General features: G+C 36.4%; 1 protein-coding gene across 2 annotated transcripts in view; it reads left to right on the forward strand.

Moving 5' to 3' along the window:
• The window catches only part of SYTL5 (synaptotagmin like 5), a 127813-nt gene that overhangs the window by 98902 nt on the left and 16101 nt on the right, over nt 1-12810 (forward strand). The window contains exons 10-13 of one of the 2 annotated variants that reach the window (XM_016152971.2): nt 5191-5283; nt 5882-5947; nt 8576-8754; nt 11210-11309. In XM_016152971.2, coding sequence (XP_016008457.2) covers nt 5191-5283; nt 5882-5947; nt 8576-8754; nt 11210-11309 — 438 coding nt within the window. The remainder of the gene's footprint in view (nt 1-5190; nt 5284-5881; nt 5948-8575; nt 8755-11209; nt 11310-12810) is intronic. The other variant, XM_016152990.2, reaches the window with a different exon arrangement.

Consider the following 12810-nt stretch of genomic DNA (forward strand, 5'->3'; position numbering starts at 1 on the left):
GCTATTAGCTGAGGAATAGCATACACAGAAAGTACAAAACATAAAAATATAGAAAAGAGACTGTTTGAAAAAATAATATGGATATATTTCACAGAATTAAAGAAAAATATTTCTCAGTTTGAAAGTGCCAAAATTTAGAAATAACAGCTTACAGCTAGACGTATTATAGTGAAATCTAAATAGATCAAATACAAGAGAACATTCCAAAAACTTCTAGAGACAAATCCTGTATTACATACAGATAAACAAGGATCAAATTAATATCAGTTTTCATAGAAACAGTGGGTATAAGATTTTAAAAATCATTTTGAATGAAATACTTAAGAGGAGAAAGAAATGCAGGAATGGTTGCAAGGGATATAAAAAGTACAGATGATTATATAAGTTAGTGAAGTTTTTTAAAAAAAATTTTCCCCGGCTTTATTGAAACATAATAGACAATTAGTTGCTCATACTTACATTGTACAATTCAATGATTTGTTTTCAATTATAGTCGGCATACAATAATATACTAGTTTCAGTTGTACAACCTAGTAATCAGAGAATCACATAATTTGCAGAGCAGTCACCCTATTAAATCTGATACCCCTCTTCCCCCTTACATATTTATTACATTATTAACTATATTCTCCATGCTACACTCTACATCTTCATGTCTATTCAACTATCCGTTTGTACCACTTAATCCCTTTGCCTTTTTTTTCCACCCCCAACCCCTGTCCTGTCTAGTAGCTCTCAAAATATTTTTTGTATGTATGAGTTTATTACTGCTTTTGTTGTTGTTTATTTATTCTTTAGATTCCACATGTGAAATCATGTGATATTTGTCTTTCTCTTTCCCATTTCATTCAGTGCAATACCCTCTAGGTCCATCAAGGCAATATCTTTCTTCATCCCCTTCCTTTTAGTCTGTGTGTATCTTTTAATCTGAAGTGAGTCTCTTGTGGGCAGCATATGTAGAGGTCTTGTTTTCTTATCCATTCAGCTACTCTGTCTTTTGGTTGGAGCACTTAATTCTTTTCCATTTAAAGTACTTATTGATAGAAATGTAGTTATCATCATTTTTTATTCCCGTTTTCGATACATGTTTTTCCTTCTTAAAGAAGTCTCTCCAACATTTCCTGTAATACTGGCTAGGTATTGATAAATTCCTTTAGCTTATTTTTGTCCTTCCACTCTAAATGAAAGCTTTTCAGGATAAAGTATTCTTGGTTGTAGATCCTCTGTTTTCATCATGTCGAATATTTTATGCCAAGGCCTTTTGTCCTGCATGGTTTCTTTTGAGAAATCAGCTACCAGTCTTATGGGTGCTCTCTTTTGAGTAACTAACTGATTTTCTCTTGCTGCTTTTAAGATTCTCTCTTTGTATTTAATCTTTAGCATTTTAATTATGATGTGTCTAGATGTGGGCCTCTTTGGATTCCTATTTCTTGGGACTCTGAGCTTACTGGGATTGTATGTCTAGTTCCTTCACCATGTTAGGAAAGTTTTCCATCATTTTTTTTTTCAAATAGCTCTTCAACTGATTGTTTTCATTCAGGTATCTCTGTGATAAGGATATTTTTACATTTAACAGTGTCCCAGAGGCTCCTTAAATTATTATTATAGTCTTGGCTTCTTTTTTCTTGCCATTCTGATTGAATGTCCTTGGCTTCCCCATCCTCTATATAGGACATTTGATCCTCTTCTTTATTCACTTTATTTTTTCCATTTAATATACTTCTTATCTCAGATAAAGTGTTTTTCATTTCTGACTGGTTCCCTTTTATAATTTCCATTTCCATTTTTATGTTTTTTTATTTCTTTGCTAAAGTTCTCATTGAATTCATCTATACTTCCAATAAGTTCATTGAGCATCTTTATAACCAGTGTTTCGAACTCTGCATCTATGAGATTGCTTGACTCCATTATTCCTGGATCTCTTGATCTGTTCTTTCATATTGTTTCTGCTTCTTTGTCTTCCCATTTTGGCCACCTTTATGTGTCCGTTTCTATAAACTAAGCAAAATTCTTAAGTCTTCCAGTCTCGTTAGTGTGGCATTGTGTGGTAAGTGTCCGGTGGCATAGTTCTGAGAGGGGTTCAGCTGCAGGCCAAGTTTACCCCCAGCCTGTGCCCCTCTGGTGCTATCTGTTAAGATTCAGCAAGCAATCCACAGATGCTGTGCTTATAGTTGCTTCAAGAAGCCGTATCAGAAACCAAGGTCAGCTCCCACTAGTGTGAGTCGTGGCTCTGCTCAGCAAGGAGCAACTGACTCATCAATGATATACCTATATATGGCTTAGGTGGGGCTGTGAGTTGGGGGAGATGGAGTTTTAGGGAATCCTCTGGGCAGAGCAACTTCTGTTATCCAGTTTGATGATGTCTCAACTATTGCAGCACTGTGTCAGCACACTGGGAGGTGGGAGGACTCAACAGAGGAACGATGGATACTGCTGGCACTTCTGTCCATGGGAGACCCTAGCCATCGGCCCTCTGACAACTCAGTGTACCTTTATAAGTCCCTGGTACCTCCTGCACAGACAAAGCAGTGCTGGTGTTCAGAACGAGTAGGTCCATCCCCGTGAAAGTCTGCTTGCAGACACAGCCCCTTTAAGAGGCATCTGCAGCTGCCACTGCTGTAGCCTCTGTCCCACCCATCTGCTTGGGACCGGGCAGCCTCGCATCCTCACCTCATCCTACCTCCTCCCGTTGCAGGGTGATTTATTATTTCTCTCTCAAGTTGTAGGGCTTGTTTATCTAGATCCCAAGTGACTTTCCTTGCTGTTTGCTCCTTGTTTCTGTCACAACATTGCTAAGGAATTAACTGGGTTAAAGAAAAAAATTATAATAAGCATATAAAAACAATCAGAACTACATGAAAATAAAAATACTGCCAAAAAAAATAAGGGATGCAGCAACAGTCTTACTTGGGGAAAAATTTTATAGCCTTAAATATTCACATAAGAGAAGGAAAAGGGGTGAAAATTATTTACTATGAATAAACTTTTTAGTTAGGACAATAACACTAAAAAAGAACTTAAAGACATAATTACAACAAATTAATCAACTACAAAACAAAGATAAAATACAGAACAATAAAAACAAACATTGGTGCTTTGAAAAAACTAATATACAATCTCTTAAAGTATTGGTTAGGACAAAAAGAGGGCAAAAACAAGTATGAATGACAAAGGAAGCATATCTACAGATAAAAACAGATTTGAAGATAATATCAGCAATTATATGCCAAGAATTTTGGAAACATGCAATGAATACATTTCTATAAAATGTAATTTTTCAAAACTGACAAGAAAAATTGAAAAACCTGAAATTTCTGGACACGATAATAAAACTGAAACAGTAGTTTACAAACTTCTGATAAAGACAGAAACAGACCCAGATAACTTTACTGGCAAGCGCTATGAAGTTTCAAGGAAATTATTATCCTAAACATTACATACATTTTTTATTGTGGTAAAGTATACATAAAATTTACTAATTTACCTAGCTTTAAATCTATAGTTCTGTGGCAAAGAATGCATTCATTTTTTTTATAACTATCACTACTATTCATCTCTGCAAATTTTTTTTATTTTCACCGACTGAAATTCTGTACCTATTAAATACTAACCATCATTCCTCCTCCTTCCAACCCCTGGCAACTACCATTCCACTTTCTGTCTCTATGAGTTTGATGTCTCTAGAAACCTCATATAAAAGAACTCACACAACATTCGTCCTTACATACAAACTTTTTGAGACAATTGAGAGAATATTTTCAACTCTTTTGTGAGGCCAGTGGAAAACCAGACCAAGGCATTTTGAAAAAGAAAATGGCAAGCCTTTTTTATTCCTGAATATAGATGAAAAATTCCTAAGCATTTTTTTTAGCAAATTGAATTTAGTCATGTATAAGAAGGACATTATCTTTAATATAGATAAGCATGTGGAGGTGTGCATTCTCTATGACTTGGAAATTCTTCTCACTGGTCTGTCTATATCCAAGGAAAACTTGGGTTTTTGTTCATCAGGGTACATATTTATAGATATTCACAGCAGCTTTGTTCATAATAGAAAAAATCTGGAAACAACCCAGATATGCAGCAACAGAAGAATGGATAAGTAAAATGTGGGATATCATACAGTTGAATACTAAATAAAAATGAACAAACTATAAAAATATGCAACAATTTGGATGCCTTTTAAAGCTGTAATATTTAGACAAAAATGGAAAACACAAAGGATTATATAATACTTAATTTCACTTACATAAAGTTCAAAAACAAGGCAAAAAAAATCATTGTTTAGGGGTGTATGCTTAAGTAGTAAAACTAAAAAGCAAAGATGTAATTACCATAAGACTAAAGATATTATTTCAAATAGCAAAAGGGCTCTTAATATGGACAAGACACAAGGGGGGCTTCTGATTGATCACTTTATATTGTTATTATACTGTACATTTATGTTTTATGTACTTTGTATTTGCTATATTTATAATGAAGAGATTTTTTAAAGCACAAAATTATATATATATATATATAATCTCAATTTATAAAGCTTTGTCTAAAAGAAATTCTTATGTATGACTAATCAATTTGTATGTGGATAATATTATATGATTTTTCACATAAACAAGGAGAAAAATGTGGAATGTAATATGCACAGCAGGATGCAAAATATTAGTTTAATAGGATGAGAGAAGGGAAATGGAAAGGGTAAGCAAGAAAGAAAGGTGTGCATTAAAAAAAGCAATATGCATGACATAATCCATTTATGTGTATGTATGTGTGTATGTATATGTATGTATATATATTTTGGACAAGAATGCAGTGTCAAAAATAGTTTATTCTATTGGAGAGATGTTTGAAATATGGTTCCCATCTTGACAGTATACAGTTAAAAAAAATACGTACATTGCCCCAAATAAATCACCTTAGAGATCATGGAGGTAGTAATTGAACACTAGATCTGCGTGTTTCTTAAATTCATGTTTTTTTCCCATAAAGTAAGCACCACTAGGAGGGAGACCCCACTCATCTGATGAGGTAATTCAGATTGAATGGAGATAAAAGATGGAAACCTAGGAATAAGGTGATTTCTAGATATTTGTATCTGATTTTTCAGATAGTTAAATAAGAAGTTTTTGAAGTGAAAAGACTTTCTAGGAAAGAAATAAACCCAACCACTGTTTTTATCTCTTTCTTCCTTAGGACTCCTTGGAAGAGACTGAAGAAGGCTTTGATGACTTAGTGTCCTCTCAGTTTTCTGCAAACACCCAGGGTCTAGCAAGTGGCCCGTCAACAGTAAGCGGTTCTGTAGCACACACTGAAAGTTTCTTCTTTCTCTCGTTGATTTTTTGTGCATGTCCAAAAGGGATAGGAATACTCTTAGGACAATGTGTGATAGTGAGTTAAAAGTCATTATGGTCTCCTGCTTTGCCCACTGAGTGCTTTTCAGTATAATTTTGTGTGGGCTTTTCCTAAGGGTCCTGATTTCTTTCCTCTCCTTCCATGGTCCTCACCCACATTTTAAAACTCCTGCACTCCCTAGTTGAGGCTCTCATGAGCTCATGCCTATAAATTATCTCAGTTCTCTGCTGATACATTTTCCTCCCACAATTATTTCAATTCCCAGCTGTCCCCCACACTGCTGCCAGTCATTTTCCTAAAACATACCCAGTCAGATATCTCTCCTACTCAAACACCATCCATACCTTCCCACTGCCAACAGAACAATGTCCCTTCTTTAGTGTTCAAGGCTTTCCTTGAGGGGTAGGCTTTAGGAGCCCATGTTTTCTTGTACCCATCTATGTACCAGAAGTTTTTTTCTTTGCTTCTCTGATTTCTGACTGTTGCTCTAATATCCCTTTTTCCTTTTGACCTTTGGGTGACTTCTTTAAAGAATTCTCAAGCAGGCTCCAATAGGAAGTGGACCTACCTAAATGTACCTGATGCTGACTCAGACACTGTGAGTTTTCAATCTTTCTTTTTCCTTCTTCCCAACAATACTTCACAAATTTTATGGCAAGATAAATCTGATTATGTGGGCTATTTTTCCACCATTTATCTTTTTCCAACTTGCATACAGTTAAACAGAAGTTCTATTTGAAAAGGTAAATAATGTTGTCAAAATCCAAAGAAAAACATTCCAAAGAAAAACATTTATTAAACACAATCTGAGTACCAGTCAAAAGACACATGGTCCAAAATGATTTACCATTAACAAGATACCTTTAGAATAAATATCTCTTCTAAATAACAGCATTGGCTTGGTTAAGAGCATCAGGTTGGTTAGTAGTAGAATTGCCTTAACTGCCTTAATTTATCCCAAGCTTCAGCATTTGTGGGTTCTTAAATTTTTCTTCTATCCATAGGCACCCCCTGCTGACAAAGGATCTTCTATGAATAATGACTACAGAGGGATGTGTTTTAGACACAAATTAGTGATACGAGGAGGTAGTGAGGTATCGTGGGGAGACCCTCAAACTAAAAATCTGGAGATCTTGCTGTATGTCTTGGCACTGCCAACAATTTCTTTGAGCCAGAATTTTCTCATATGTAACATGAGGAGGTTGGGGCTTATTCTCAAAGCCCTTGAAACTCAAAAGTATGGTTCATGAATCAGCAACATTGCATTACCTGGGACAGAGACTCTAAAACTTTGTCAGTTCAGAGAGCCCCTAGTATCTTAGTGATACTTTCATAGCATTCTTAGGTCAAAAGTAATACCTACCTAGCCCATTTATTAAGTACTTAGGTCAAAAATAAGCGCTGGTATCCTACTAACTTAGTGGCCATTTGAAAAAATAATATGCATAAATCAAAAGAAAAATAATATTTTTATTCCATTCTTAAATAGTCCCCAATACTTACCAATGAGGTACATGTGTCTATCAAACACTACATAAATTGTCAAATCTTGAAAGCTAATTGGACAGCATCACTTTAATTTCTTGTTCTAAAGTGATTTTTTGTGCAGTATTTGTTTGTTTGTTGTTTTGTTTTTTGTTTGTTTGTTTGTTTTATCTTTGGTCATAGCAGCTACCAAAAACTTAGCTTCACACAGGTAGGACTTCATTGAAAAAAATAAAGTATGATGTAATGTTGACACTGGGAACTACTGTTAGTAGTTTGTGTGATGTCCGACAGTTGTTGCCCTGTTTTCTAATGAAATTTTAAAATATCTATGGTGCCTCTATGAGTTTGCTGTGGTGCTGCGGGATGCCTCAACATGGTTTGGAAACTGTGAAGCTAGAATTTTGTTAGAAAAGCAGAATCTCAGACCGCACCTAAGCCGGAATATATCTGAACCCTCACTTTAATAAGATCCCCAGGTGATTTACATGTACGATTAAAGTTTGAAACACACTGCTCAAAGCCATCTGCTATCATAACAATTATGTTGCTTTATTTTAGGAATAGGAAAGAGAAATTAGGTCAGTCACTGACTCTTTTAAGTTATAATTTCCCAGTACAGTCCTTCCTCAGTATCCTTGGGATGCAGAACTGATGGATATGGAGACCTGGCTGGAATTATTACATCATTGATTTTCTCTTGTCCTTGACTTAAGTTTAAAAGAGATACTAGCCACATCATTCACATTTTGTTTTTTTATCAGTCTCTGAACAATTTTATTCATATATATATATATGAATGAAAAAGTAGAAAGTCAAGGCTCTCTTTACACTCACGATAGTCATTACTTTCCAGTGATTTACAGATAGGACTTTTGAAACTACTGTGTCAGTCATGAAAACCTTCCAGGTGGCCTTTGGTGACAGTCTTGTTGCTAAAATATAGAGTTTGTGTTTCTGACACTGAAGGATAATTTTGTTATATTTAATTTAAAATATGCCTTTTGTCATTAGTGACATGTCAGAAACGTCATACAGTTTTGGTAGATTTGAACTTTTTTACGTTTTGTTTTCTTTGTTGTTTGGTGTGTTATTGTTTAGTATTGTATTTTAAGGGTTGCTATTTTACAGAGGTTTATTAAGCTGTTGTCTTATACTACCCAGGTGGCCACACAGCTGCTCAGGGGAATCACAGCAGCTGTGGGTACCCTTGTGCTGCAGTTATGGCTTCTCAGAGGCTGATGGGATGCTCTCTGTGGGTGTCTGAGAGCTTATGGCTCCTGCTAGTACTGAATATGAGATGAGCTTTTCTTTGTCCTAATCAAGCATTCTAGACCTTGAAGTAGATTGACTTTGAGACTACCAGTGAAAAAGGAGAAAGCTACATGGATGGGGAGAGGAGATAAGCTTGGAAATACCTCAATGACTCTATGTTTGTAAGAGGTAAATAAACAAAGGGTATTTGCTTTCCTGAAAGGGAAACACTTTTGCTCTCAGCAAATTTCCTGCCTTTCTTACTAACAGTCCTAGATCTTGTCCTTTCTCGAGGCTGGATTTTATACAACACCAGAAAAATAGCTTTATTTTTTATTTTTTATTTTTATTTTTTGCTTTCTAACCTCTCACTAGACTTCCTTGCTTATTCTAAAGAACAGAAATTGTAATTGAATGAAGAAGGTAGCTTCTGTGAAGAGTTAGTTAGATTAACAATGGATGCCTCTTTTCATCTTGTTTATTTCAGACTAGCCTTAACAGCATGATGAGCGTTTACAGTGAAACAGGAGACTACGGCAACGTGAAGGTCAGTGGTGAAATCCTTCTCCACATCAGCTACTGCTACAAAACTGGCGGGCTCTACATTTTTGTCAAGAATTGCAGAAATCTGGCCATAGGAGATGAAAAGAAACAGAGGACAGATGCGTAAGCACATAACATATTCCTCAGATTATTTCAGTCACTGAATTTTTTTGTCAGTATATGTGTTTCTTTTTCAGAAGTCTCTTAACATTCCTCTTGATTCAGAACCTTCTCTGAAGGTTGATTGTTACTTTCCTCCTATGCCACACTTCTAAATATTTTCTGAAGTGCATGTATAATGATTGTGTTACCATTGGGGGAGATCTAAATCCATCATTGCCCCAGTGATGCTGAGGGGCACTCGGTTATTTTTACTAATGCAGTAAAGAATTACAGATCAGCGAAATTTAGGAAAAATATTCATTGAAGTACATTTCAAGAGAGAAACAGGTTATGCGAGAGATGGCCGTAGGACCATAGAAGCGGGAGTCTGCATTATATTTGGGCCATGATGGGAGGTTACAAGAGTGGTTGGTGCTAGCTGATTGGCGTGTGAGGTCATTTTGATTGACAGTTAGCTGTTATATAACCTTTTGTCTACTGCACATGTGGTTATCCAGAATTCAGTCTGTTATAATTAGATTCATGAATTTCCAGGTGTATGTGTGATATTATAATGATGGTATAATGAGGCTGAAGTGAAAAGGTCAGTATAGTCCTCACTGTACAGATGTTTGTGGCTGGCCTAAACCAGTGGCTATTTTGTGGCTTTTTATTTCCTTGTACTTCAGGACGTAGGGGCATTGTTATTTGAAAAAAAAATGGGTGTTTCTGGAAGGTCCTAGGCGTGGGCCTTTGGATTGAGCCGTCATTCTTGTAATTCCTGAGATTTCAGAGCTGGGCCTTCACTCTCATTGCTCATGGCTACCTAACTGCCTAACAGTTATGTCTGTGGTTACCTGATTTTAAAGAAGCTATTACCGAACATGGTTTAGAACTGACATATTTGTAATTTGCACAGAGGCAGCTCTTTGAAATAGAAAGCTGACATGTTGGCATACCCCGAGATGTATAACAGCTGATTTTTGTTCTGGGAAACCCTCCAGAGAAAATTACCAAGCTGTTAGCCCAAACAACTCAAAAGGGCAATTATGAGGCTCTCGGGCTTCCAGGGATCAGCCTGAGAGGGCAGGTGGTGTGGATGATGCCACATTAGAGGGAAGCTGGATACGAAGATGTGTCAGGTTCCAAAGACCACTGCCAGGTTTAATGATTTCCTAGGAAGAATCATAGGACTCCACGCATAGTCATAATCAGCAAAAGGAAAAGGCATATGTGATGAAATTCTAAAGAATCCAGGCTTAAGCTTCCAAGTGTTCTCTCCCAGTGTAGCCACATAGGATGCATTTAATTCCTCTAGCAACAGAGTGTGACAACACTTGTGAAGTGTTGTCTGCTAGGGAAGCTATTTAGAGACTCAGCTGGTCACATACCAAAATTCCAGTCTCCCAGAAAGCAGATATTCAACGTCCGCCATATTGTTTTTATAAATAATTTAGTCACAGTGAGTACCTTATATCTGTTCTGGGAATGATGAGAATCCTCTTGAAATCTACATTCCCAGATGCTAGCCAAGGACCAACTTTGTAAGCAGGCTTTTCTAAAGATAGCATTCTCCAACCTGCTATGTGACCCCTTTTCTACATACTAGAGGACCTAGGTTAAAATAAACAACTCAGCAAAGCTGTTTTCAAGTGTCCTAAGACAGACAAATGAAAAGATTATGAATACATATTAGTCCACCTACTTTCTCAGCTAAATATCACTGGGCTTCAGTACCAATATAATCATTTAGACTAGCATGGAAAGGGGTCATCTAAAGCCCCAGGAGATGTGCTTCAGGACTCTGGTAGCATCTTGTATGTCTTATAAATTTCTGAGTCTGCCATGATGCCCCTGCCCCAACAGGCTTCTGGGATAGTTCAAAGCAAGGTGTTGGGTAGAATTGCTATTTTGACTTAGGTTGTTATTTTCTATTTCTTATTTTTCATCATTTTCCTTCATTCACTCATTACCATTGACTCCACTCACACTCATCAGAAGACCTGACATGTGAATGGAGAGGAATGTAACCCCATAATATTTTGTGATACCATTGATCATAATAATAGATTATATTTATTGAGTGGTATAGTATGTCAGCTCTTTATATATATCAACTGATTTAATCCTTACAATGCCATAAGTTAGATATTGTTACTATCCCAGTTTTACAGATGAGGAAACTGAGACATAGAGAGAGGTTAGGTAAGTTCTTGAGTTCATCAAAACTAGTGAGGCATGGAATAGCTCAACTCCAGAGCCCACACTCTTTAACACTACACCTTACTACTTTTCTCTCAATGAAGGCCCAGAATGATTTTTAAGGTATTCTGTTGTGTAGACTATATTCTCTTTGGTTCTATCTCTTATGCTTACTGGTTTATTCCCTTTACCTCTTTTATTCACTGCAGTCCCTGAGCATTTCTTGCAAAGTAGATGTTTCCCAATAATTACTTTCATCTTTTATCATCAACAGTTATGTCAAGTCATACCTTCTTCCTGACAAGTCTAGAAACAGTAAGCGCAAGACCAAAATCAGAACAGGCACTAATCCAGAATTCAATGAAACACTAAAGGTAGGTAAATAGTCTGTCATAGTAACTAAGTGGTACTGTTCACAACTTCATTGGTTTAAAAGTAACTACAGAGAATTTGCATGGTAAGGCTTATGTATATTTTAGAAAAAAAGAATTTGAATAAATTAATGCAATATGCTTTCCTAACAGTTTTTGGAAAAGAAAAAATGTAAACCACTCCTGTTCTGTTTATTTCTGTGCTGCTGCTGAATTTGCACCTTAAGTGGAGATGATCCAGCAAAATCACATCTGAGCTGGTACATCTTGTCAAAAAATATGTTTTGCCCTCGGTAAAATAGTGTTTTTTCTAGCTCCCCTTAAAGGAAGTTTATTACTTTTAACACTGACTTAGCAGGTCACTTTGTGCACACTCATTGTTCTGCTAACATAGCATGAATATGTGCTGTTTCTTGTTACAGTTTCAGAATTTGGCTATAGTTAGGAATGTGTTTAATGAACAGTGGAAATGCAGGATTAGATTTGAGAAATATCAGAGAATGTGGCCTAGATAAGATATGACCTAGGTCCCAATCCTAGAGAAATTATTTTTCCCCATGGGCTTCCATATAATAACCTTTTCTCTCAACCTGGACCAATATAGCCTGTTAAGAAAGATCTGGGGAGACAGAAATGTATAAATTATTGCCAGTCATGGGGAAATTTATGGACCTTATGCCCACAGTGATGGAGTCAGAGTCCAGGAAGTAGGTGAATGGGGGCATTTGTGGAAGCAGAAGCCAATATCAAGACAGATCAAAATGAGAATGAATGAATACAGGCAGAGGGTGAATCCAGTGGCCATAACAGGATAGCAAAGATGAGCCCATGCAGAATAGACAAACAGAGTGATATGGCAAATTCAGGAAGCAGGGAGACAAGGTTAATTATGCCAGGAATGGCAGGGGCAGACATAGAAGCAAACCCAAAATGAGTCAGTTAAGTCTGAAGCATGTCCCAGGCAGTAGTTGCAAAGAGCATGAAGGAGGTTTGAAGGAATTTGGCATGTGGACCTGGATGACATTCTTCTGGAAAGGGAAAAGCTACCCCAGCAGTATTTTCTTTCTGATTAATCTGCATATGTATCTATTCATCTCTGCATTTAGGCTGGACTTTATTAAGTTTGGTATTTGCAAGTGTCTCACTACCAATACTTTTCTGGATTTGGGAGTTCTCATGAATAAAATACGATAGAGTGGTTGGAGAATTGACAGAATGAAACTTGATCTTATAAAGTAGATGGTAAAAAAAATAATAATAATTAGGCCAGTGAAACAGGTAAAGCTGGAAAGGGAACAAGCTTCAACCCCTAACATTTTTTATACAATATATGAAGTTTACCAACACTCCCCCTACCCAAATAATTTGTTGATATATCTTTCAGTGCTAGATCTAACACAAAGGGAGTTAATGAAGTAGAACCTCAGTTTTAGCAGAACCAAAGAAAAATAAAATTCATGTTGCTAATGCATCTGATCTGAAAGATGGCAGAAGTAAATTTCAA

This window comes from Rousettus aegyptiacus, unplaced genomic scaffold (genome assembly GCF_014176215.1).
Source record: "Rousettus aegyptiacus isolate mRouAeg1 unplaced genomic scaffold, mRouAeg1.p scaffold_m13_p_9, whole genome shotgun sequence".
Classification (NCBI taxonomy): Eukaryota; Metazoa; Chordata; class Mammalia; order Chiroptera; family Pteropodidae; genus Rousettus; species Rousettus aegyptiacus.